General features: G+C 41.4%; 1 protein-coding gene across 2 annotated transcripts in view; it reads right to left on the bottom strand.

Moving 5' to 3' along the window:
* The window catches only part of CFAP61 (cilia and flagella associated protein 61), a 280,149-nt gene that overhangs the window by 36,388 nt on the left and 217,581 nt on the right, over positions 1 to 26,180 (bottom strand). For both annotated transcript variants that reach the window (XM_042931738.1, XM_042931739.1), the window contains 2 exons: positions 25,811 to 25,902; positions 17,855 to 18,060 (listed from right to left, as the gene is read on the bottom strand). In XM_042931738.1, the coding sequence (XP_042787672.1) occupies positions 17,855 to 18,060; positions 25,811 to 25,902 (298 nt within the window). The remainder of the gene's footprint in view (positions 1 to 17,854; positions 18,061 to 25,810; positions 25,903 to 26,180) is intronic.

The raw sequence follows: 26,180 nt of genomic DNA, 5'->3' as shown, positions 1-26,180 counted from the left end.
GACTGTGCTGGGTTCTATTCTGCCCTCGGAGCCTGCAGCACGTAGCCTGGCCTGGCAGACAGTGCTTCGGCAGCTGTCGGAGCCGCTGGGGCCAAGACAGTGCCGTGGGATCCAAACAGCAGCTCCTATTAGCAGCTGCGGGGGCATCGTTGGTGGCATTTGGTGCTGTCTTCTCCCCAAATTACCAGATAGAGGGAATAATAAGTCACAAAACACAGCTCAGAGTTTGCTGGGTGGGTGACAAAGAGTGTCTGTAGAGCAAAGGAAAGGTGTCTGGGGCCATGCTGGGGCTCTGCCATCTGTCGCTCGGCAGAGCTGTCCTGAGTGATTGCCGGGCAGCGTGCACACAGCCAGGTCTGGGGGTGCACAGGGCATGTGGCAGCGCGACCCCAGGGCTCTTGCAGAAGCATAGCCCTGTGATCTTTTTGTGGAGTATGTCCTCCAGGGCAGGCTCTGAGCCACATCTTTCCTGTTCATCAGCTCGTGAGGCCTTCGCAGAGACCCAAGAAGCAATTAGGAGCCCCCTTTCACAGGTAAGGGAAACAGAGGAATGGAGTGGCCTGGCAGGTGAGGCAGCACTGGCTGGCAAGGTCCAAAGGACCTCCCCTGGGTATGTCTTCTGAGGAGTGCACTCTCCCTTCGCATGTTAGCACCTCCGGTGAGAACCAGGAGAGTCCCTTTATGCCCCAGTAAGGAACCTGAGACCGGTGTGATGTCAGGAGCAGGGGCTGAACCAAGGATTGGTTGACATGGAGGTCATTCCCAAGGTGGCTGAAAGGGAGTGCCCAGTAGCCCTTGGAAACAGCAAAATCCTCTGCCTGAGTGCATGGCAGCCCAGTGAACTGTGAGGAGACAAGGCAGCACCAAACTTCAAGTGTAAATCTTAGTTTGCACCAGGCTGTCATAACAAAATACCACAGACTGGTATTAAACAACAGAAATGTATTTCTCACAGTTCTGGAGGCTGGAAGTTCAAGATCAGGGTGCCATGGTTTCCAGGTTTCGACGGTTGTTGGTTTCTGGCAAGACTTCTCCTCCTGGCTTGTAGATGGCTGGCTGTCTTTTCATTGTGTCCTCACATGAAGGAGAGAGAGAGAGAGATCTCTCTTTTCCTCATCTTATAAGACTACAGTCCTACTAAATAAGGGCCGCACCCTTATGACCTCATTTAACCTTCATTACCTCTTGAAGACCATATCTCCAGATAGTCACACTGGGGATTAGGGTTCCAACATATGAATTCTGGGGGGATATGATTCAGTCTATAGCACTGGGGTTATAGTGGGGTTATCAACTGGGAGAGACCAACAGAAAAGTTTAAACAGGGTAAGATTAGAGAACGATTCAGAGATGGTGGCTGGGGGGTGGGATATGGTGGTCTTTATAATACGAGGGGAGTGTTAAGCCATGTATTAGGTTGGAGATGTTATATAATATGTAATAAATGTGTACTAAAATATGAAAAAAATATTCAGTACTTTAAAGGTGTTGTCCCACTGACTTCTCACTTGCATTGTTTCTGATGAGGAATCTGTTGTCATTCTTGTATTTAGTTCTGTTTTCTCTTTTTGCTTTTCAGACTTTCATCATTGGTTTTGAGCAAATGTGACTGTGACACAACTTGGTATAATGTTTTTCATGCTTGAGATTCACTGAACTTCTTTGCTTTGTGAGTTTATAGTTTATATCAAATTTGAAAAAAAAAAGTCATTAAATCTTCAGGCCATTTGAAGTTGTCCTATAGCTCACTGACACTCTGTTCATAGTTTTAAATTCTCATTTTTCTCTTTGCATACCATTTTGGGTAGTTTCAACCGTTATGTATTCAAGCTCACTACTCTTTTCTTCAGCAAGGTCTAATCTTCATTAATCCCATCCAATGTAGTTTTTCATCTCAGACATCATGGTTTTCATTTCTAGCAGTTTGATTTGGGTCTTACAGATACCTTCTTTGTCTCTACTTAACTTTTTGAACATGTGCAACAGAACTATAGTAACTTTTAATATGCTTGTCTGTTAACTTTGACATTTGTGTCAGTTCTGGGTTGGTTTCAATTGATTGGTTTTCCTCTTCGTGATAGGCTGTATTTTCCCACTTCTTTGGATGCCTGTTGGTTTTTCTCACTACTGAGCGGAGACCATTGTGTGTACTCCACCCACTGCCCCATGAATCTGGAGCTTTTCCAAGCTGGCTTGTGGGAACAGGCCTGTGTATGCACCAGGTACTGTGACCTTTAATCCTTTTGAGTGGTTCTTTCTGAACTTTGGGTAGTTTCCTCATCTGCAAGCACTGCTGAGTACTCGACTGGATTCTCAAGGGGGGCCTCCCACAGATCTCCATGGTGGTCTTTCTGCAGCTCTCTCCTCCCCAGGATCCTGTACTGAGAATTCCAACAACCTTGCCCCCCCTCCCTCTCCAGACTCACAGCTCCATTCCTTAATGCAGGGGTTCACTGGGTTCCACCCCTTGCCTAGGCCCCCAAACTCTCTCAAGGCAGCAGATGTATTAAATGCAGGGTGCACCTTATGGGCTTCCAGTCTCTCAGAGTTCATTGTCTTTCATTGCCTTATATTCAGTATCCTTTTATTTATTTTATTTTTTTTACATTTTGTGCAGTTTTTAGTTGTTTCAAGTGAAAGGGTAAATCTACTTTCCAAATAATTTTTTCTCTATTTTATTTTATTTTTTACATGTTTTATTTGAGTATAAATATACTCAAATAAAGTATAAAGTATATACTTTATATAGTATACTCTATAAAGTATATACTTTATAAACTATAAAGACTTTAAAAAAATGGAATGCCACAACATCTGCTCCTACAATTTTGGATAAGGGCTCATTGATCTGTGTATAATTAGGGCAAAGTTCATCCTTATTGACACTGGCATAAACCCAAATTTTAAAAATTTTATTTATTTAGTTTTTAATGTTTATTTACTTTTGAGAGAGACAGGGGAGGGGCAGAGAGAGAGAGAGAGGGAGGCTCCAGGCTCCACAATGTCAGCACAGAGCCTGATGCAGGGCTTGAACCCAAAACCGTGATATCATGACCTGAGCTGAAGTCAGACGCTTCACCGACTGAACTATGCAGGTACCTCTGGGGCATAAACCCACATTTTAAGTGGCTTCTTGATCACTTTGCAATCTGGGGGACAGACTTCTGGTAAGTTTGATTAGCTTGTTATTGGAGATATTGTAGACTAGCTCAGCCAGCTGTATCTCAGACCCTTTGTAGCATGACTTACCTAAACTATCACAGGCAGGAAAGTGAAAGACTATGTTCCCCAAACAGTGGAAACTTGGGTTCTACATGGGACTGGGTCTAGAGTCTGGGTTCTATGTGGGTCAAGCTTCCTCCAAAAAGACACCTTCATGTAAGACTTGAAGGTGGATGTGGACACCATGAAGTGGAGACCCTGCTTCCACTATTCTCCTTGGTTTTCCTGCCAAGCCTGGTTATGGTGTTGTTTCACATTAGCTGTAGCAGAATCATATAGGCAGTAAAAAGGCAGGACTTAGGGTACCCATTTTGCTGATGTAGACTGTGGCAGAGGGTGTGGTCACGGAGCTGGTCCTCACTGTGGCAGAGGTCGGCCAGGTATGCAAAGCCATTTTCTAAAATTTTCCTGGAAGTCAGATTAAAGCCTTCTCTAGCCCATTTAAGAAATTTTTATAAACTACCCACAACTAGCAGTACCTTGCTTCCTGTCTGAACCAGCCAGACAGGATTCTGTTGTCTGCAACTGAACTCTGATAGGTTAATCATTGTATATATTCATAATGAGGCTGGCAAGGAGCCTGTCTGAGGTGTAGGAGACATTGGCTCTGCCATTTCCAGGTTCACTCATGCATGCTTTACCAGGATTTTCAACTTGTGGTTTCTTTGGACGAGTTCTTTTAAATGATCTTGTCCATTTTGTGGAGGTTGGTTCAGTTAAAACCATATAGTATCTGTAAATCCACAGAACCAGATACACAAAAGCTATAGTCCATTCCCAAGTTTGCTAATAAGGTTGATCCCTCTATGCCATGACATCTCCCTGCAGCTCTGGCTGTGTTGAGTCCATGTAGGGCACACATCTGTCTTTCACCTGACCCAAGAGGATGCCGCTCGGTATCTGTGCTTCGAATACTAATAAAGTGTGATTCCTCTCTATTAAAAAAAAAATAAGGGGGGGCGCCTGGGTGGCTCAGTCGGTTAAGCGTCTGACTTCGGCTCAGGTCATGATCTCGCGGTCCGTGAGTTCGAGCCCCGCCTCGGGCTCTGGGCTGATGGCTCAGAGCCTGGAGCCTGCTTCCGATTCTGTGTCTCCCTCTCTCTCTGACCCTCCCCCGTTCATGCTCTGTCTCTCTCTGTCTCAAAAATAAATAAACTTAAAAAAAAAAATAAAGGGCACCTGGGTGGCTCAGTTGGTTAGGCGTCGACTTAGGCTCAGGTCATGATCTCACAGTTCGTAGGTTTGAGCCCTGCGTTGGGCTCTGTGCTGACAGCTCAGATCCTGGAGCCTGCTTCAGATTCTGTGTCTCCCTCTCTATCTGCCCCTCCCCTGCTCAAAATCTCTCTCTCTCTTTCTCTCAAAAATCATTAAAAATAAATGAAAAAATAAAAACACGAATAGAGGTTCTAATATTTTCTTCCTACACACATGAATTATTATCTCGGGCATCTTCTGCAGTATTTTGTTAGAGAAGAAAAATTATCTTCATGTTCTATGCAAGTGCTTTCTCTAAAGGATGTCTCTGCACAATGGAAAACGTATTCCTCTTGTCCCTGTATAAAGGGATTCTAGAGTCAAGGGACTGTAGTTCCAGTGTTATTGACACTAGTATTTTGGTTGTGACCCATGGCAAGCCCTGCCACTATGGGTTTCTCATTTCCGAGGTGAGTGTGCTGGTCTGCAGTGAAGGTCTTTCTGAGCACCTAGGTTCCAAGAGTGGCAAGTTGTGCTGTCTATGAAGTCGTGTACGTCTTAATTCTAGGAGCTAGTGGCAGTGATCCTTCAGCTCTTCTCATCTCAAATAGCTTCCTCATCTGAAACAAGCTCTAGGCAGTGGGATTAGGTATGGGTTTTGTATTCTATTTAGCTTGTAAAATATTTTTCTAAATTTTCTTTTTTTAATTTTTAATTTTAATTTTAAGTTTATTTATCTTGAGAGAGTGTGTGAGCAGGGGAGGGGCAGAGAGAGCGGGAAAAACAGAATCCCAAACAGGCTCTGCACTGTCAGTGCAGCGTCCAACACAGGACTCAAACTCACGAACTGTGGGACCATGACCTGAACAGAAGTCAAGAGTTGGATGCTTAACAAATGAGCCACCCAGGCACCCTTCTAAATTTTCTATGATAAGCATGTGTTGGTTTTGTAATGGAAAATACTAAAAAGTAAACAAATATGTACAAAATAATCCTTAAAAAGAAACATAAAAAGATCCAGGCTTAGAAGGAAAGGAATGAGAATGTTTCATGCATCATGGCTCCGTGCTGGCCAGTTGGCTTCAAAGCATCTTTTTGCAATTGTTAGTTTGCCATAAAAAATTCAGGAAGACAGGCCAGTTTCTTCTCATGGTTCAGTAGAGTGAAAACATGATTTCTGAAATGTATTTATTTTAACAATTCCAGTAACAACAGAAGAACTCAGTTGCTTCCTGGAGCTTAGTAAAGAGGCATTTAACTAAAGCAATTTAGTAGCCTTGTAGATAACCACTGGCTCACCTATTATTTTATACTCATAAATAATAACCTTGGACCAACATGCTGCCAGATAAGGAGAAGGAAATCTATGAAGAACTTTAACTCCTGCAGCAAAATTTTGAAAAGTAAAGTGACATTACAAAGATGCTCAGAGGGACATAAGTCAGTTCTGAACATACCAATCAGATCCCCTGAACCCCAAACCAAGACCTGCAATCTGATAACATGATAGGATGTTCGTAATTGAGACTGTCATGCATACCTAGTAAGGAAGTGGCAGGCTGGCTGGGGCTTGGCCAGCTGGGCTGTCCACAAGAATAAATGGGTAGGAAGGACATATGTGGTGCCCCTTGCTTTGCCCAAACTGTGACCAAATACCCCAGAGAGTTTGCCTGCTTTATCCCTTCTCCCATGCTGCCATCTCTCTCCATCTGTTCACCTTTGGCATGTGATCTGGGGAGAATTTTCTGCCCAGTTGAACACAGGGCAGAAGTTGGTATAGACAGAAATCACTTCCTCCTTCTACTTACTGGGCCTTCACTGAGCACCCATTGTTAGTACCATATCTGTACGTCAGGGGCTCACAACCAAATGGGGCTGGTGATTACCATTTTAGGAAAGGATTTCCACAGATAGGCCCAACACTGCCAATTACAAATTCCATGAATGTGACTGGTCTATAGTATCACTGTCCAACAACTTTTTGCAATGATGGAAATCATGTATTCTGTGCTGTGCAGTGTGGTAGCCACTAGCCACATGTGAAATACGGCAGGTATGACTGCAGTACTAAACTTCTAATTGTACTTAATCCTTTTACCCATAAAATTTAAATAGTCACATCTGACAATTGTCTATCCTTTTGGAAGGTGCGTGTCTAAGGTGTCTGAGACTCTTGACAATGTGTGGAACAATTTTCCAAAGCAATTTTTGAAACTACATCATATTAGATTCTCCACCTTCTTTGTAATTCAAATAATCCATAGCTTCAATTTTAAATGATATTCCAAACCTATTTGGTTGCTTTTGGTACAAGTGGTTTGAAATGAAATGTCTTTAAGTGTTGCTAATATAGAAACATCGGATCCATTCCTTTACCATAAAGTACCCTGGGAGGTACGCTATTGAGTCCAGTCTTCATACATTACTGATTGAATTACTGATTGAAAGCACCTGATTTCACACTTATTTAATTCTTGATAATGACCTCTCCCTGAGACATTTTGTCCCCCTGAGACAAAGAATATGAAATCTCATAGGTGCCTCCAAATACATAATTTTAAAAATAAAACATAGCAAGTGTATACATTAATTCAATTTGAAAACATTTGTTAACTTGAATTTTTAAAAGAAACACTAAATTTTCCTAGATTTACAATAATTTTGGAGGGATAAGGAATATTGCATAAAAGGCTGAAAGTATCTTCCTTTCCATAAAGGCTAATATGGACTTGTAGCAAACACGAAACCTTGAACTAAATTATAGTACAACACTTTGCACTTTTATCGTACTTTACATTTTAAAATACATTCACATCACCATCTACTTTTACCTTGTGATGTGGGAAGATTTATCATAAATAATATCTCTACTTCATAGATGAGGAAATTGATGCTCAGTGAGGTAAGATGGCTTGCCCAAGTTCACAAAGCTAATAAGCATCAGTGCAAGAATTGAACCTTCTGTCCTAGCCTAGTGTCCTTTGCACTCTAAGGAAAGAGGAGTAACAATTCACTTGTAAGCACTGTCAGAATTTTGAACTAAATTCTCTTAGAATATATACCAAGACCACACAGGTACAGCATGACAAAGATGGTGGCCAGCGGAATGGCTATGGAGTAGGGGCTACAGATAACTTGTAGATGGCTGTGGTGACCTTTCCACAAGACATTTCCTTGTTTTTATAAAGCTTGGTGAAAAGTTTGAATTTTTTTATTTTTTATTTTTCATTTTTTTAATGTTTATTCAGTTCTGAGAGACAGAGACAGAGTGTGAGCAGGGGAGGGGCAGAGAGAGAGGGAGACACAGAATCTGAAGCAGGCTCCAGGCTCTGAGCTGTCATCTCAGAGCCCGATATGGGGCTCGAATTCACGAACCATGAGATCATGACCTGAGCAGAAGTTGGCTGCTTAACTGACTAAGCCACCCTGGTGCCCCAAAAGTTTGAATTTTTAAATAATATTGTATATTTAAATAATAATGTGGTCTAACAGACATGTATGTGAGTTATGTCTTACACTTTGCGAGATGTATTCATGTACAGTTCACATGCGGCACAGTCTTTTGGCATGCAGGGTCATCCCTGCACTGAAATTTGTCTCCCCAGGTATTAATATGTCATTTAAATATACACATTTCCTTTCAGATAACAAAAGCACTGGTTTTCTTTTATAGTAGGGAGACTATAAAGTTCTTCTGTTTTATGAGGTAATAATGGCCATTCGGAAGGGGTGCTACAAGGACTCTGGGAGTTCACATTGGACAAGGTGGGTAGAGAGATCTGGTAGAGTGATCCATTAATAAATGTGAGCTCCCACCCCTCATTTCCCATGCTAGATTGATGTTCGTGGGTACTGAGTTTGCTGGCTTTAAAGTCTCATGAATAAAAGCCTTTAACATTAAAAAAATCTTGACCATGAGAAGGGGTACTCACTTCTCTTCTATTCATTCACAGGCAGTACCCTCAAGGCAAAGATTCTAACTAACATGAATGAGACTACAGCACTTGAAATAATAATTTATACCTTCCCATGAAAACCTAAGAGCTTTACCCCTAAGGTCAGGAATAAGACAAGGATGTCCACTCCCACCACTTTTATTCAACATAGTAGTGGGAAGTCCTAACCACAGCAATCAGACAAGAAAAGGAATAAAAGGCATACAATTGGTAAGGAAGAACTAAAACTTTTACTATTTGCAGATGGCAAGATACTATATAGAGAAAGCCTTAAAGACTACACCAAAAAACTGCCAGAACTGATAAATGAATTCAGTAAAGTCACAGGATATAAAATTAATGTATAGAAATCTGTTGCATTTCTATACACCAATAATGGAGTAGCAGTAAAAGAAATTAAGAAAGCAATCCCATTTATAATTGCACCCAAAATAATAAAATACCTAGGAATAAACTTAACCAAGGAGGTGAAAGACCTGTGTGCTCTGAAAATGCTGATGAAAGATATTGAAGAGGACACAAACCAACAGAAAGATATTCCATGCTCATGATTTGCGACAACCAATATCATTAAAATGTTCATACTACCTAAAGCAATCCCTACCCAAACACCAACAACATTTTTCACAGAAGTAGAATAATCCTAAAATTTGTATGGAACCACAAAAGATCCCAAATAGCCAAAGCAATCTTGAAAAAGAACAAAACTGAAGGTATCACAATCCCAGATTTCAATATATACTACAAAGCTGTAGTAATCAAAATGGTATGGTACTGCACAAAAATAGACCCATAGACCAATAGAACAGAATAGACAGCCCAGAAATAAATCCATCCTTTTATGGTCAGTTAATCTATGACAGGGGAGGCAAGAATATGCAATGGGAAAAAGATAGTCTCTTCAACATAATGTAGGGAAACTGGACAGCTACATGCAAAAGAATGAAACTGGACCATTTTCTTACACCATACACAAAAATAAACTCAAAATGGATTAAAGACTGGGGGCGTTTGGGTGGCTTAGTCAGTTAAATGTCTGACTTCAGTTCAGGTAATGATCTCGAGGTTCGTGAGTTTGAGCCCCATGTCAGGCTCTGTGCTGACAGCTCAGAGCCTGGAGCCTGCTTCAGATTCTGTGTCTCCTTCTCTCTCTGCCCCTCCCCTGCTCATGCTGTATCTCTCAAAAATAAATAAACATTAAGAAAATTTTTTTAAAAAATGGATTAAAGACCTAAATTTAAGACCTGACACCATAAAATTCCTGGAAGAAAACATAGGCAGTAATCTACTTGACATCAGCTATAGAAACATTTTTCTAGATACATCTCCTTTGTCAAGGGTAACAAAAGCAAAATTAAACTATTGGGATTACAGCAAAATAAAAAAAAAAAAAAAAAACTTTTGCACAGTGAAGGAAACCATCAAAAAATAAACATCAACAAAATAAAAAGGCAACTTACTGAAAGGGGGGAGCTATTTGCAAATGATATATTTGATAAGGGATTAATATCCAAAATATATAAAGAACTTATACTCGACACCAAAAAAAATCCAATTAAAAAGTGGGCAGAGGACATGAACAGACATTTTTTTTTTGAACAGACATTTTTATAAAGAAGACATACAGATGGCCAACAGACATGAAAAAATGCTCAATATCACTCATCATCAGGGAAGTGCAAATCAAAACCACAAGGAGATATCACCTCACACCTGTCAGAATGGCTACAATAAAAAAAAAAGTCAAGAAACAGGGGCACCTGGGTGGCTCGGTTGGGTGTCCAACTTTTGATTTCAGCTCAGGTCATGATCTTGTGTTTTGTGGGATGGGCCACACGTTGGCACAGAGCCTCCTTGGGATTCTCTCTCCCCCCTTCCCCACTCTCTCTCTCTCCCAAAATAAATAAACATTTTTTTTAAAGTCAAATAATAACAAGTGTTGGCAAGGATATGGAGAAAAAGGAACCCTCAGATATTACTGGTGGGAATGCAAGCTGGTGTGGCCACTGTGGAAAACAGTACAGAAGTTCCTCAAGAAATTAAAAACAGAATTATCATATGACCCAGCAATTCTACTATTGGGTATTTACCCAAAGAAAATAAAAACACTGACTTGAAAAGATATACATACCCTTACATTTAGTGAAGCATTATTTACAATAGCTAAGATATAGAAGCAACCTATGTCCATCCATAGATGAATGGATAAATATGTGTTACATATATGTACAATGGAAGTAATGGGGATGTAATATACAACACAGAGAATACAGTCAATAATATTATAATAGCTTTGTATGGTGACAGACGGTAACTAGACTTAGTGTGGGGATGCTTTCATAACGTACAGAAATATCGAATCACTATGATGTACCCCTGAAACTAATAGGATATTGTATGTCAGTTGTACTTCAATAATAATAATGAAAAAAGCTCCATACTTTACACAAAGCTCTATGATGTTCATTACTTTTAACATTCATTCTTGACTATGTGAATGGGTGTTTATTTTTCCTTCACATTATAATTTTTGGCATGCATATGTAAAGGGATGTCTGTTGGCTATAATTTTAGGATGGTTCAAACAAATCTCGCCTTTCATCCCAGGAAGGGTTAATTCTATGCAAATGTCACAGTGGGAAGGAGAGAAGTGGTATATACTAGAAAAAAACAAAAACAAAAACCCTAGTCAGAGCAATATTATGAATGAAAATGGACATATATTGTGTCACATGGAATTTGGTCCCCACATTGGTCTATAGCTCCAAACCTAAGACTGACTGTCTCAGTAACAAGGGATGTTCAAAAATGTGGGTTCAGCTTCACAGGCTATGTGATCGTATGAGAAACAGCACTGGGCAGGGAGCTGCCTGTTAGAGCAAGGGGGACAGGAGATGACCTGTGAGGAGCCCTGGACGGAGCGTGTGGGCACGGCCATTTGAAATCACCTTTAAGAGGGTGGAGAAAAGGACCAATTAAATGATCGGGAAGCAAAATGAAGAGAACGGACTTTGATTTCAGCAAATCATCTGAAAAAATAATCGTATTTATAAGGCTATCAAATGGAACTGCCATTTGCTGAAATGAAACAGACAAGCAGAAACACTTTAAGCAGTCCACAGAAAGGCAGGTGGGTGACTTGGTAAGTGGCCAACAGGAAAGTTTGCATTTTGGAAGAATGATTATCCAGCAATTTTTAGGTACATAGAAAGAAAAAATTGACAAGCTGCAGTGGGCAGTCATATTTCAAGGAATTCTGATAAGTCCGGAAAAACGGGCACCTAGAATTTAGTGTGTGACTTTCTGTTGGACACAGCACGAGGCCACTGACTACGGAGGGACAGAAAAACATTTAAGTCATGCTTAAATGACTATAATTGGAGCCTAATAAGTGAGTCAGGGGACAATGCGCATTGGCAGTGCCCTGCTTTACAGCTTCGGAGACAGAGACTGCGCAAGGCAGCTTTCCTGAGGGAGTAAGTTCGGGAGCTTCATAGTTCAAAAGGTAATGGCAGCCTTTTAAAGGGCTTGCTCAAATCCCATTTAGAATATTGTGCACAGCGGCACTTACCCACTAAAAATAGGCCATTCGAGTGTTCGGGGAAGTGTGGCGGGCGGCGGTGCTCACTGGAGGAGAGGGCCATGTGAGGGCAGCCTTTGAGAGCCGAGCATGTTAAGATGTGAAAAGAGGTGATTTAATCAAGGTTTGCGAGCATCTGATGGGCTCACACAAAGAAGCTAGGGCAAGACCTGTTCACGCCGTGAGGAAAAAAGGATGCTACAGGCTGTTAATTAATGCTGGAGGGTGGGGGGTGGTTCAGTAGGCAAGACCTTGTTTTTGCAGGGCCATCCAGAAGTGTGGTAAATGAAGATGAGGCAGTTAAGAAAGAAGGCGTGGGACATGCCTGGTTAGAGCCCCGCAGCAGAGACTTCTTGGGAAGCAGCCTCAGCCTTGCCTTTCCCCTCCATCCAGAGTCCCCCTTTTGTGACTGCTCACCACCCTCATGGAAGCTCCTTCTCCCTGCTGTGTCCCGAGGGAGGAACACTATCAGCAGGGTGCTCATTCTAAACACCGTCACGGGACTCAGCAGGCAGGGGACTGCGAGGCTTGCACATGCAACACTGCAGGACACAAGTGCTCATAAGGGGAAGAGTACATTCTAGTCACACATTTGTGACATGACTTTGACTGCTGAAATGAGCTCCATTCTTTCTCCAAAGTAGTAAAGCAATCAACTGATGAATTTGTATCTCTGTCTCATACACACACATACGTGCGCACACAGGCACACTCACGTACACACACAATCACTGGTGGTGGATTTGTTCTCTTCATTGTTAATGGTTTGTCCTGGCACTCCAAGCTGAAAACAAAGAATAAAGTATAGGTGGAATCCAAGCCAGCCTGGGCCCCAGACCCTCAGCTGCACCGCCGTCCTGTGGCAGCTGTCCAACCGTGTATCGTGGTGGGTGACTGCTCAGCCTCGTGCCTCCAAATGGCTCTAAGCAAGCTGCTCCACAGGCAGCCAGAGTCACTGCTTTGTGAGGCCTCAACTGCTATAGCATCTGGCCCTGTGGCTGCCACCATTCCCTCTGGCACCGCCAGTGCTCGCTCTGTGTTGGCCCTTGTTGGGGGTGAGAATAGGTTGGGGAAGTGGAGAGAAAGGATCCTGAGGGTTTCTTTGGACCCGAGGAGGAACCTGATCTTGACATCATGTCTATCTTGCAGAAGACGGAGTGATTGGTTGACAGTCAGCTCCCGCAGCACGGAGGATGGTGCTCCCACATGCAGTAGACGGAAACTGGCCTGGATTGGAACAAGAGATATTGCTGCTGCTGTTGAGGTCAGGGAAACAATCGGTAATCATACTGCGGCCAAAATAAGCTAAACCATTTGCCCTGTCTGCTTGCAAAGAGCCTTGCCAGTCTGTCTGACAACAGACAGGGCAGGCAGCAGTAGGCCAAGAATTAGCACTGGGGCCTGGCAGTGTTTCATGGCACTTGAAAAGAATGTGGCCGCAGCTGCACATACATGCTAACACACGTATGGGAGTGACTGACGAGGCACGGCGATGCCCTTGATACATCACACTCACACATGATCAGTGACCTCGGATAATCAGCTACCATCTTCCTGCCCACCTTGCTTCTTTCTTACAGAGGTCAATTGGAACATCTTGATCTGGCACGTTCTAGGGTTTGTCTCATTTTGCCATCCCAAATATTCACTCTTTGCAAATCAAATTAACTTTTAAAATTATTACTATCATCAGTTAACAGCTGTGTCCCGACTAGTGGTCCCAAGCTTACCAAGTCTTTCTGTTTCAACACCACCTTCTTCTCAGGGAAAAACAAATCAGTCAGGGCTTTGAATTGCGTCAAATGTGAAAACATTTTCTTTTCAGAAAAGACCTTTAACATATTGATCCACATCACGTAAAAATTTTCTTTAATTATCAATTGATTCCCCTCCAATTCAAATATTTTGGGTAAGATTAAAGCAACAATAAAATCCTTTGCACAAGCTAAGGAACAAATATGTTCGTTTTCTAAACACTTGTATTTTTCTTTATTAAAAAATTTTTTTAATGTTTATTTATTTTTGAGAGAGACAGAGACAGAGTATGAGCGGGGGTGGGGCAGAGAGAGAGGGAGACACAGAATCCAAAGTAGGTTCCAGGCTCTGAACTGTCAGCACAGAGTCCGACTCACAAACTGTGAGATCATGATCTGAGCTGAAGTCAGACGCTTAAGCGACTGAGCCACTTAGGCGCTCTGTATTTTTCTTTATTTTAAATAAATATTGGAGTCAAGTCTACACAGATTTGAGGGAAAGCTTGTGATTAAGAAATTTGATACCTTAGTAGAGCCTGGGTGGCTCAGATGGCTGGGCATCAGACTCCTGATTTCAGCTCAGGTCATTATCTCATGGTTTATGAAATCGAGCCCCACATCAGGCTCTGTGCTGACAGCATAGAGCCTCCTTGGGATTCTCCCTCTCTGCCCCTCCCTGCTTGCATTCTCTCTCTCTCAATCTCTCTCTCTCTCTCTCTGTCAAAATAAACATTAAAAAAATAATATGAAGAAATTTGACACTTTGCCAAATTTGATATTACACCAAAATATAATTTATAATTAAAAGCATATAGGAAGATATCCTCAAACACAAAAGGTTTCAGGAAAAACAATAAAAATCCAAGCATGATAAAAATGTTTATTAGCAAGCCAGTAATAAAAAGAAACTTTTTTTTTTTTTTGAAGTAGGTCCCATGGCCAGTGCAGAGCCCAGTGTGGGGCTTGAACTCATGACCCTGAGATCAAGACCTGAGCTGAGATCAAGAGTCAGACACTTAACCCACTAGCCACCCAGGTGTTCCCCAAAAGAAACTTTCTTATTTTGATAAAGGAATCCACAAAAATATGTATGGCAAATGTCATATACTTAATATTGAACACATTCCCTTTAAGATTAATAAGGCAAAGGTACCACCCCTCACGACTTCTGTCCTACCTTGTACTGCAAAGTTTACCTATTGTAGTAAATAGGAAAAAGATACAGAAGTGACAAAGATTGGAAAGGAAGAAACGAAACTGTAATTATTTGCAGATAATATAATTTTTCTGTGTGTAAAATCTAAAACAATATATAAATTATTTGAATAAATGAGGAAGTTTAGCAAATTTGCAGAAGTAAAATCATACCAAAAAAAAAGTGTATTTCTATGCACTATATAGCAGCAATCAATAAGAAAATGATTATTTGACAGACTTAAAAATATAAAGCACTTTGGACTATATCAAATAAAAGTTATGAAAGCCATCATGGAGAAAATTTTAAATCCTTATTAAAAGATATTAAAGAGACCTAAATAAACTAAGACCTGTACTATGTTATATTATAACATATCGACTTAATATCAAAGATGTCACCTCTCACTGAATTGATCTAAGGTTCAATACATTTCCTATCAAATCCATGGGGCTTTTCATGGGGCTTCACAAGTTTACTATAAAACTACTGGAAGAGCAAAGGGACAAAAATATCCAAGGCACCCTGAAGAAGACAAACAGATTACATTAAAATCAAGAAGTTAATTTTAATTCTGTTAATTGACAACATAAAGTGAAAAGACAAGCTTCAAAATGTTAAAAATACATAACTGAGTTTCTATCCAGAGAATATAAACAACTCATACGGGTGAGTAAAAAGACAAACCAAAAGAAAAATGAACAAATATCACAAACAGGCATTTCCCAGAAACTATCATGAATGCCCCGAGAACAAATGAAAAGATACTGAGTTGTGTTACTAAACAGGGCAAGGAAATTAAAACCACAGGAGGATACCTTTTCACACCATCACAAAGGCCACATTTTATTTTTATTTTAGAAGTTTATTTATTTTGAGAGAGAGAGTGCATGGGTGTGTGCAAATGGGGGAGGGACAGACAGAGTGGGAGAGAGAGAGAATCCCAAGTAGCCTCCATGCAGTCAGCACAAAGCCCAGTTCAGGGCTCGATCCCACCAATCTTGGGATCATTACTTGAGTCGAGATCAAGAGTCAGATGCTTACCTGACTGAGCCATCCAGGTACCCCACAAAGGCCACATTTTATTTTATTTTTTATTTTTATTTTTTAAAGTTTATCTTTTTATTTTGAGCAAGAGAACACATGTGGGCATGAATGGGGGAGGGGCCGAGAGAGAGGGAAAGAGAGAATTCCAAGCAGGCCTGGCTCTGTCAGTGTGGAGCCTGACATGTGGCTCAAACTCAACGACCCTGAGATCATGACCTGAACTGAAACCAAGAGTTGGATACTAAACCCGACTGAGCCACTCAGGTGCCCCATGAAGGCCACATTTTAAAGTCTAACAGTGCCACAGACTGACAAGACTGGAGGGAGTTTAAGTAGATACAACCAATTTGGGGAAAATTTCAGCACTATCTAGTACACCCAAGAGAAGTTCTCACACATGAGGTGTGCCCAAAATGCCCACGGCATTGTTAGTAATGGCACCAAGCTGGGAACAATTTAAATATCAATCAATCAACAGATGAATGAACTAGGACAGTTGTATAAGGGAGTATTATACAGCAGGGAAAACAAATGGACTCCAGCTCCGTACATCACATGAATGGGCCTCAGAAATGGTGCTCCATGGAGTGTTGACTTTCTCTAGTTGGCCACAGAATCGATTTAAAAGTAAGCAAAACAAATTAATTTATTATTTGGAAGTCATATATATGTGGTACACCTTTAAAACAAGGGTTGGCCTGGCCCTTGCTTTGGTATGGAGTTTTATTGGGACACAGCCACATCCATTTGTTTACATTTTGTCTGTGGCTGCTTTCACACTATAGCAGCAGAGTTGAGTACTTGTGATGAGGTTGTATGGCTCACAGAGCTGAAAATATTTACTACTTGGCCCTTTATAGAGAAAGTTTGCTGATCCCTGCTTTACAGGAAAGAAAGGGAATGGTTAACCAAATGTCAGGATAGTTGTTACTCCAAGGACACAGAATGGATGTGATGAGAGAGGGCTTCTAACATCCTGAAGTAAGGAATTATTAATGAAGGAATTATTAACATAGAATTCTAGTACTATTATCCCTTAAAGTGTACATACATGTTTTATATACTTTTTTGTTTGTATGATGTATTCTACAATTTAAAAATATCTTTAGGAGGAAAGAGAGATTGCTTCTGATCCTAGCAGTCATGCCCATGGGTATTGAGGACCCTGGAATTCTATGACTTATGTCCTACATCTGTACCTGGCACTGAGTCTATCATCGTCTTGTTTTGTGTAAAGAAGTAAGTTTTCCTAACCTTTCTAACCAATAGACTATATCCAGCAGTAGCTTTCTACTCTAAAATTCTAGCATTCCCAGAGGTATAGAATGAAAAAGTATCTTCGTATTTGAAAAGACAGAGGCACAGATCACCCAATCTAACCATCCCACAGTGCAGAGTTCCCATGACAATATCTTAGGCAAACAGCCTCCACCTTTGCCTGAGCATGTGCTAGGAAGACGGTTGGGGTCATGAAGGGCCTGTCCATGGCTGTGGAATTCCCACCAGGACCAAGTGCTTCCATATCCTGCTCCCAAATCTACCTCCTTTGATTTCTGATTACTCTTGGCAGGCCAATGTTGAAAGGCACTCAAATATCATCTCATCTGGGCCTGTCTGTGGTGTGAAGGCTGTGCTTGGATGCATCTGAGATCCAGGCCTGTGCATGGCCATGCGGACCATATGTGGATGCATCAAGAGTCTATGCACTTCTCCATAGGACCCTCTACTCTCCGTCCAATGCTAGTGGTCAGATATTCTTTGGTATATTAGAATAAAATTTCTGCCACTCTAGCTTCTCCCATGGGCTCCTGTTTTGCTTTCTGGTGCATCCAGAAACACATCCCTCATTCACAAGACATTATAAATGTTTGCATTTCTCCTTAGCAAAGTGTAATGTCCAACTTACCTGTAGAGATCTGGGATCAGTTTGTCCTCGTACCGAGCGCACAGGTTGTTGAGAAGTTGCTCATGCTGGCCAAACAAGCGGATGTAGTTGGAGACAGGGAAAGGCTCTTTAGAAAGGCACGTAATGGTTTCCACCATTTTATACTTGTCAATATGTATCCGGAAGTAAGTCCCATTTTTTGCATTACCTGTTACTATTTCTGAACCCTGGCAGGGGTAGGGGCCGGGAGACAAAGGGGGGAATCAGAAAAACAACATTAGAAACATTTCTGGATTTGGGGAACTTTATTATAGCAATTTATTTTTCAAATATAACAGACAGGTTACATCTTATTACATATTGCAAATAATAGTAACAGATATTGACTAAACTCAAGAGAAGCTAACCTTGTGTCAGAAACTGCATACTTGGACTTAATGACTAAATGTTCCTCAGATATTTTAAACTCCGATTGCATTGTTCCCCGTTTCAAAATCAGTTGCTAGGTTACAACCAAGTCTCTACTATTCAATACCTCGCACAGCTAGTATAAGGAATTGGGTTTATTCTCTTCTATGAGGTGTGTTAACACTGTTCATTTTGTAAATTTTTTCACAGCAGCATTTTGAGAAAAACCTCCTAGTCAAAAGTGATCAGAAAGAATTTCAGTTTTTTAATAGTTGATGTAAGCAAAAGAAACAAGTGAAAAGTGAATCCTTGCAAGCTGGCTTTGGGGAGGTTCAGCTGTTTGGTCATGTCTGTTCCCAAGAAGAAGGTTCAAGTTTATGGGAAGTATACCTGCAATTGTTCTGCAGGCTACTTGTTAGTTTGTAAGTTGTCAAAGGTATGGATTCATGGTGTTATGCCCCCTAGAATCTGGCTAAAACTGCCGCATGAACCCAGATGAAAAGGAGAGATGCCGCTAGATAAATCCCATGTCACAACCACTTTTTGTATGTCAGCCCTTAATGGCTACTGACCTACCAACCAGAGACATGCTCCCTACCAGTTCAGGCAACCAAACAGAGAACCTCAGTGGAAAAATATGGGTTCTTTTGGTGGTGGCTGAACCTGCACTTTGCCCTTAAACTCTGAACTTAGTACACACAGTTACATTCAATAAAGCTTTCCTGAGGGCATATAGATTTAAGCTTTTGCTCTGAACTTCAATGTGGCATTTTAGAAATCCAAGGCAATTTGGACTACACTGATCCCAAACATTTGCTTAGTCCTGGACATCTCCTGGGGATTCTATCTAAACAAGGACACATGACTTAACTGAATTTTTAAATAAATCGAAACAACCTGTGGGTGTTTGGGCATCACATGGTGAAGCCCTGGGGAGGAATCAGCCAGCAGAAAAGGCACAAGGTGAGGAATGTCAGGTGAACTCTGGGCCAATACCAATTATGTGTGTGAAACTGGGTATTTGGGGGTCTGGGAGAGAGCAGATACAGTTTTGGAAAGCGTTTGGGGTTGGCACCTTAAGGGAGGTGCAAATGGTCCATCACTCAAGGAGATGGATGCATACAGACAGGCAATCTACCTCCAGAGCAACATGGAAGGCATCAGCTAACAAAACAATGGTACATCCACAAAATGGGATGCAACACATCCCACAAAAATTATTAGTAAACTATAATTCACATCAGAAAAATATGTTCACAGTACATTTGATGCTACAGTAGCATAAAAAGTTATATTTTATAACTTACACAGTATTATTCTATTTTTATTTTCTTATTTTTTTAATTTTTTTTATTATGAAATTTATTGTCAAATTGGTTTCCATAAAACACCCAGCGCTCATCCCAACATGTGCCCTCAATACCCATCACCCACCCACCCCTCCCTCCTATCCCCCATAAACCCTCAGTTTGTTCTCAGTTTTTAGGAGTCTCTTATGTTTTGGTTCCCTCCCTCTCTAACCATTTTTTTTTCTTCCCCTCCCCCATGGTCTTCTGTTAAGTTTCTCAGGATCCACATAGGAGTGAAAACATATGGAATCTGTCCTTCTCTGTATGACTTATTTCACTTAGCATAACACTCTCCAGTTCCATCCATGTTGCTACAAAAGGCCATATTTCATTCTTTCTCATTGCCACGTAGTATTCCATTGTGTATATAAACCACAATTTTATCATTCTATTTTTATAAACATACACAGTATCATTCTATTTGTTTTCTATCAGCACTTTAACGAACTGTTCAAATGGTCAATTTCCATGGTTGAGAGACTGGGTCATTTTTTACCTTTATGCTCATTTAACTATCTGTAGTTTCTATTTTTTAAAAATGACTATCACTTCTAACATGATAAAAAGTTATTTTCAACTACAGTGGCTGTGTTGTGGTAAGGAACCAGACATCTGATGAACAAATGGAGAGAGAAATGAAACAAAGCAGAAGGAGCAAGGGAGAAGAAAGGAGGGAAAGGGGGATGGATGGAGGGAGGGAAGAGTCTGGTGTGGAAGAGTGGGGCTTGTCTGGACCCAAGAAGAGTCTGGAAAAGGCCATGCCTGAGCCACTGGCTGCAGACTGCCCTCTCCTTATGTGATAATCCCCACCCCCTTTGCTCCTGCCACAAGTATTTCTCTAGCCATAGGTAGCTCCATAGTCTTTCTTCTGTCAGGTGTGTTTCCTCAAGTCTTGACTTCTCAGACCGAGCAATGAACCCTCCCAGGGTGCAGCATGTGACATTACAGGGTCAATTTTACCTGGCAGCCCATCACAGTAAAAGCTATTTCTGAATTAAATACACAATGCAGCTATGACAGTGAAGAATGTGCCTGCCATGTGTGTTTTGAAGATTAAGGGCCATTTGAGTTTGGCCCCAGAAGCTTTAGGCTTAGCCACCCCTCTTCTACCTGCAGGGGTGGGAAGCCCCTTGTCAGTAGGGATGTCTTTTTGGAAAGCTGAGTGAGTCTCTGAGGAAGGGTCACTCTCTCACCTTGGCAGTAGGGTGGCTGGGGGTCCAGGAGAGTGGGGGTGGGGGCACTGGCAACAGCTCCGGCATAGATTTAGCATCAGGTTTCCCTGGGGCTCACTAGAGGGCAGAGTCCATAATCCCACAAGGTCTCAGCCCCTCTACATTCTCTTTAAAATTTCTTTGAGCTGAGGGATTAAGGAAGGGAAACCAGGCATCGAGGGACACACCTTGTGTTCTGTCCATGTGACGGACAAAATTTTTGACTTTGCAAAGGGGTTTCACTTCCGCCCACAAGGACTCTGTGTTTAAGAGTGCTGATTTGGCCAAGGCTGAGCACTTCAACAAGAGGGCCACAGAAACTTAGCTGGTGGTGTCTTGACAAGGTTTTGTGGAGCCCTGCCAGGCTGCTGGCTGAGAGTCAGAGCAGTGGGTACCCTCTGGGGTCAGCCTGCTCCAGGAGACCGATATAGTCAGCATGGCTTTCAATGATTTGTTGTCATGGTATCTGTTTGGGGGGGTAGTTTTATTTATTTTTTAAATTTAAATATTGAATTAAAATCTTGGGGTTGCTTCTGTATGCTTCCGCACATTATAGCTATGAGGGCTTAAAGAGTACAGAAAACAGCCACACTGTAGAGAAAAAAAAATGACCACACTGTGCTAAGATAGCTAATCTCAGCTATGGAAGTAATTTTGCCCATTTTAATGAGATTTGGCACTGTGTTAGCATAACCAGGGGAACGTTCTGGGAATGTGGAATGCATCGAAATATTTTGCATTGACATTAAAGATAAGTCACCCACAGATGGGTTTCTTAGACATAAATTACTCTTGTAGGGCCAAGCAGACTTCTCTAAAAATTTTAGGTCATTCCTAGTCATGGTTACTGACAGACCAGGGAAATCCGGTGAAGTCCAGGACTCTGTCTACCATCACAGAAAATCACTCCACTAAATGATGACTTAAGGCAGTTTCCATCCCTGCCACCCCATAAGGGATCTTGAGGTAATGATGATTTCATATACTTTCCAACACTGTGGGATGTGTCTAGTTGTTTCCTTTATTTTTAGTATGTAAGTAAATTGTTAGGAAATGTGGATCTTTTTTTTTTTGTTTTTGTTTTTAAAATGTGGATCTTGAATTTAAGACTTTGATGGGGAAACTAGTTCTGGTGTAGTCCCCCTCCTCCCTTCCCTTTTTCCTGAATACAATTATCCTTTTGAGTTCCTTTATGATTTTGACAAAGGTTGGAAAATGGCTGTGGAATTCATGCCAAATGGAAGACACAGGAGTAATGAGACTTGGTGTGCAAGAAATCAAGTCCCCAGCTCTCATGATGAACACACAATTTTAAATTTGATGGTATCCAAGGCAGAATTTGTTGTGACAAATTTCTTTATTCCATGGTGTATAAGCCAACAAAGCATGTGGACTGGAATCCGTAAATTAGTTTATTATGTAGGGGTCCCCTGTCTTCTTTTTGTCAGGTTACCTCTCAAAGAGCTCATGAATTACTAAAGTATCTTCTTACTTAAATATTCTAATTAGTGAGTGCTATAAAAGTCTGATAAAATTCATCTGCATGACATTTATTGTAGGAATGGCAATTCAGTTTCTCAAGTGAAATATTGTTCAATGGGCTCCTTTCTCCATCAATTGGCTATATTTAGGTGACTGCCTGACCATTTTGGCAGCAATTTTACTTAATCAAATTAATTCCAACCCCAAAAGATTGCCATGGAACCATCCTACATTTTTTTTCTTGGAGAATAAAATGGAAAAAATCTGTTTAGATCTTCTGTACTAATTAAAAAGGAGGCCCACCTGGCAAAATAGTTAATTAAAGTCAGGGGTCCTGTTCAAATACTGTCATAGCACCAGCCAAAGAATCTATTTAAGTTGCATTCTTATTAAAACTCGTTATCTAAAAAAACGCCTTTTTAAGGGGTTTTTATTAAAAACCTCCTCTGACTTTATTCAGAGAGAGAACCAGTGGTTCAGAAACAAATGACGCTGCATGTAGGAAATTACAGTGTCCTTGAAGAATCTGGTTCTGTTTGAAACCAGGTCCAATATTTTCCAGCTCTTGAACATAATATTTGGCTCCAGTTATTTATCTATGATGACCAAAGTGCTCAGCCTTTGAACACAACATCTGGCTTCATCCTATTTATCTAATGCCCCACATCACTGGTGGCAGATTGTATTTTCCAAAGATGGACACAACAATATCCCCCACATGACATAATCATGTGCAGTATAGCCTTGACACTCTTCCCATGGAGAGATGACCTCTATGTCCTCTCTCCTTGAATCCCGGTGGTCTGTGACTGCTCCAACAGATGGTTTGGGGAAGTGACTCTGTGTGACTTTCAAGGATGGGTCATAAAAGGCATTGCAGCTTCCAGCTTGCTAGTGAAGACACTTATACTCAGAGCCCTGAACCATCAGGTAAGAAGTCTGACTACTCTGAGGCTGCCGTGCTGTGAGGAAGCCCAGGTGACCAGGGCTGGGTATGATGCTCTGGTCAGTGCTCCCTGTGACTGAGTCAGCCCAGCCCAGGGGTGTACAACAAGCCTTCAGAGGATCCAACCACTGAGTCACAACGAATCCTTCTAGTCTTCCCAGCTGAGGCCCCAGACACCATGGGGCAGAGAGAAGGCATTCCCGCTGTGTCCTGTCCAAATTCCTGACCCACAGAACCTGTGAGCAGAATCAAATGTCTGTTTCATGTTGCTAAGTTTTCTTATGCAGCAATAGACACTGTAACACTATTCCCTATGACCCCATCTTTATTTGTAAGAAAATCTAGAATCAGACTGCATATATGGGACATACCTAAAAGAATCTAGGAGAGGCCCAAGGGAAATAGATTTTAATATGTGGCATCTATCCTTCCCCTGCAAAAACCAAGTTTCATTATTTATCTGGAACTATGATCAACAACAACATCCACCCCTGACTGGTTACCTGTTTCATTCCTTAAAGGCATTGTTACTTTATATGTGATCCCTACTTTATATGTGAAATACAGAGAAGTTGGGTGACTTGTTCAAAGTCCATGGGAAGTACATGGGAGAGTTGGGATTCCAATTTCCAGAAAGAAGAAAGGAGAGGAATGAATAGCCTGTGCCATTTTGAGTCCATCTCCCTTTGAGGAATTTTCCAACAGCTTCTACTTACAACTCATTGGCCAAAACCTGTCACATGGCTAATCCTATTCTCAAGGAAATCTGGGAAATATATTTATTTTAATAAGTTGATCAGACTGTTACCTCTCAAAAATATTCAGGATAAGAAAATAGGCAACTTGGGGTGCCTGGGTGGCTCAGTCGGTTAAGCGTCCGACTTCAGCTCAGGTCACGATCTCGCAGTCCGTGAGTTTGAGCCCCATGTCAGGCTCTGGGCTAATGGCTCAGAGCCTGGACCCTGCTTCCGGTTCTGTGTCTCCCTCTCTCTCTGCCCCTCCCCCGTTCATGCCCTGTCTCTCTCTGTCTCAAAAATAAATAAACTTAAAAAAAAATTTTTTTTAAAGAAAATAGGCAACTTGCAGTATCTGCCTCACTGACAAAAAAGCAAACATGACACACCTGAAAGGAAACCCCCAAATGATAACCCAGTTTGCGACCATCTGCTAGAGGATCTAATCTGAGGAGCTTGCTAACTGACCAACCACACAGTGTCCTTTCCAGTTACTTTGAATCCAGGGGGTGTCCCACCCCACAGCTTCTGCTTCTCCTGGATGGCCCTTCCAGTGTAATTCAGGCAGGGCAGAAGAACAATGGGGTCTGGATGGACCCTAAGCAATGTATTTGCCACAAAGGTGGTTAATTATCTATTGGTGCATCACAGGTTACCTCAAAATTCAGCAACAAACTGTCCTTCAGTAGGTGAATGAATAATTTGTGTTCACCCAGACAATGGAATATTCTTCAGCACTGAAAAGAAATTCACTATCAAGCCATGAAGACACGAAGGAAACCAATCCACATTACTAAATGAAAGGAGCCAATCTGAAATTATACAGTATGATTCCAACTATATGATGTTCTGGAAACTATGGAGACAGTGAAAAGATCAGTGGTTGCTGGGGGTTGTGGGGAGGGACAGATGAATAGGCAGAGCATAGAGGAAGGAATTTTAGAGCCACGAACCTACTCTGTATGATACTGTAATTGTGGATACATGTCATTATACATTTGCCCAAACACACAGAATGTACAACACCAAGAATGAACTCTAAAGTAAATTGTGGACTTTGGGTGCCAAAGAGGTGCCAGTGTAAGTTCCTCCACTATAACAAATATACCACTCTGGTGGGGAGTGCTGATCATGGAAGAGGCTATATATAAATGGGGGTAGGGGGTACATGGGAAATCTTGCTATTTTCTTCTCAGTTTTGCTGTGAACCTAAACCTGCTCTAAAAAACAGTCCATTAAAAAAAACACGTAATGCCTTAAAACAATAATAAACTTACTACTTCAGTGTTTGGGAGTCAGAAATTAGGCATAGCTTAGCTAGGGGACTCTGGATTAAGGTATCTCATAAGTTTGTAGCCAAGATGTCTGCTGGGGCTGCATCACCTGAAGGCTTGGCTGGGGCTGGAGGATCCACATCCAAGGCAGCTAGCTCCCTCACATGACTGGCAAACTGCTAATGACTGGTACAGGAATCCTCAATTCCTTATCATATTAGCCTCTCCAAAGGACTTCCTGGGTGACCATACAACATGGTAGGAGGTGATCCAGGAAGGTGCAAGTTGGAGCTATAATATGTTTCATGACCTAGCCTTGGAAGTCACACACAGTGTTATGTCCACAATATTCTGCTGGCAACACAAGTCAGCCACATTCTGTGTGGGAGGGGACCACACAAGGGCATGAATACTAAGGAGCAAGAATCATGGGGCCATCTTGGGGGCCAGCTATCATGGTGGTTTTCTGATGAACCAGTACAATATACTAAAGACTCTGAATAAAGAATTTCAACCTCCTGTAAATAAAGTTTTATATTTGAAAGTAAAATGAAATTCAAGTGTAATACTTACAAAATTAGGCTGGGCCATTTGTACCTCTAAGGGAGTTGGAATGGCAGGTTTGGCAATATGCAGATAATGGTAAGACCCAGGTAGAATGCCTCCTATAGGAAACAGCAAGTTTTGCACATTTTAGTTTAGTTGTTGACGCAGTGGTGATAGTTTATATATTTGTATCATAGGATAAACAGAGATGCCTACCATGGTATACGCTACTCACCTATCCCACTAAAGTACTACTATTAGTAAGAAATTCCCTGAGATTGAAATTATTTAAAAACTCAATGTGAATGTGCCATTATACCCATAATATAGTCACCAATGCTCCAGGAAGATGTGCCAAGCTCATCCTGTGTATCCTGTGATTTCCCATAACCCTTGG

Source organism: Panthera leo, chromosome A3 (genome assembly GCF_018350215.1).
Source record: "Panthera leo isolate Ple1 chromosome A3, P.leo_Ple1_pat1.1, whole genome shotgun sequence".
Lineage (NCBI taxonomy): Eukaryota > Metazoa > Chordata > Mammalia > Carnivora > Felidae > Panthera > Panthera leo.
Note: the sequence above shows the minus strand (reverse complement) of the source record. Positions and strands in the feature narration are given on the sequence as shown.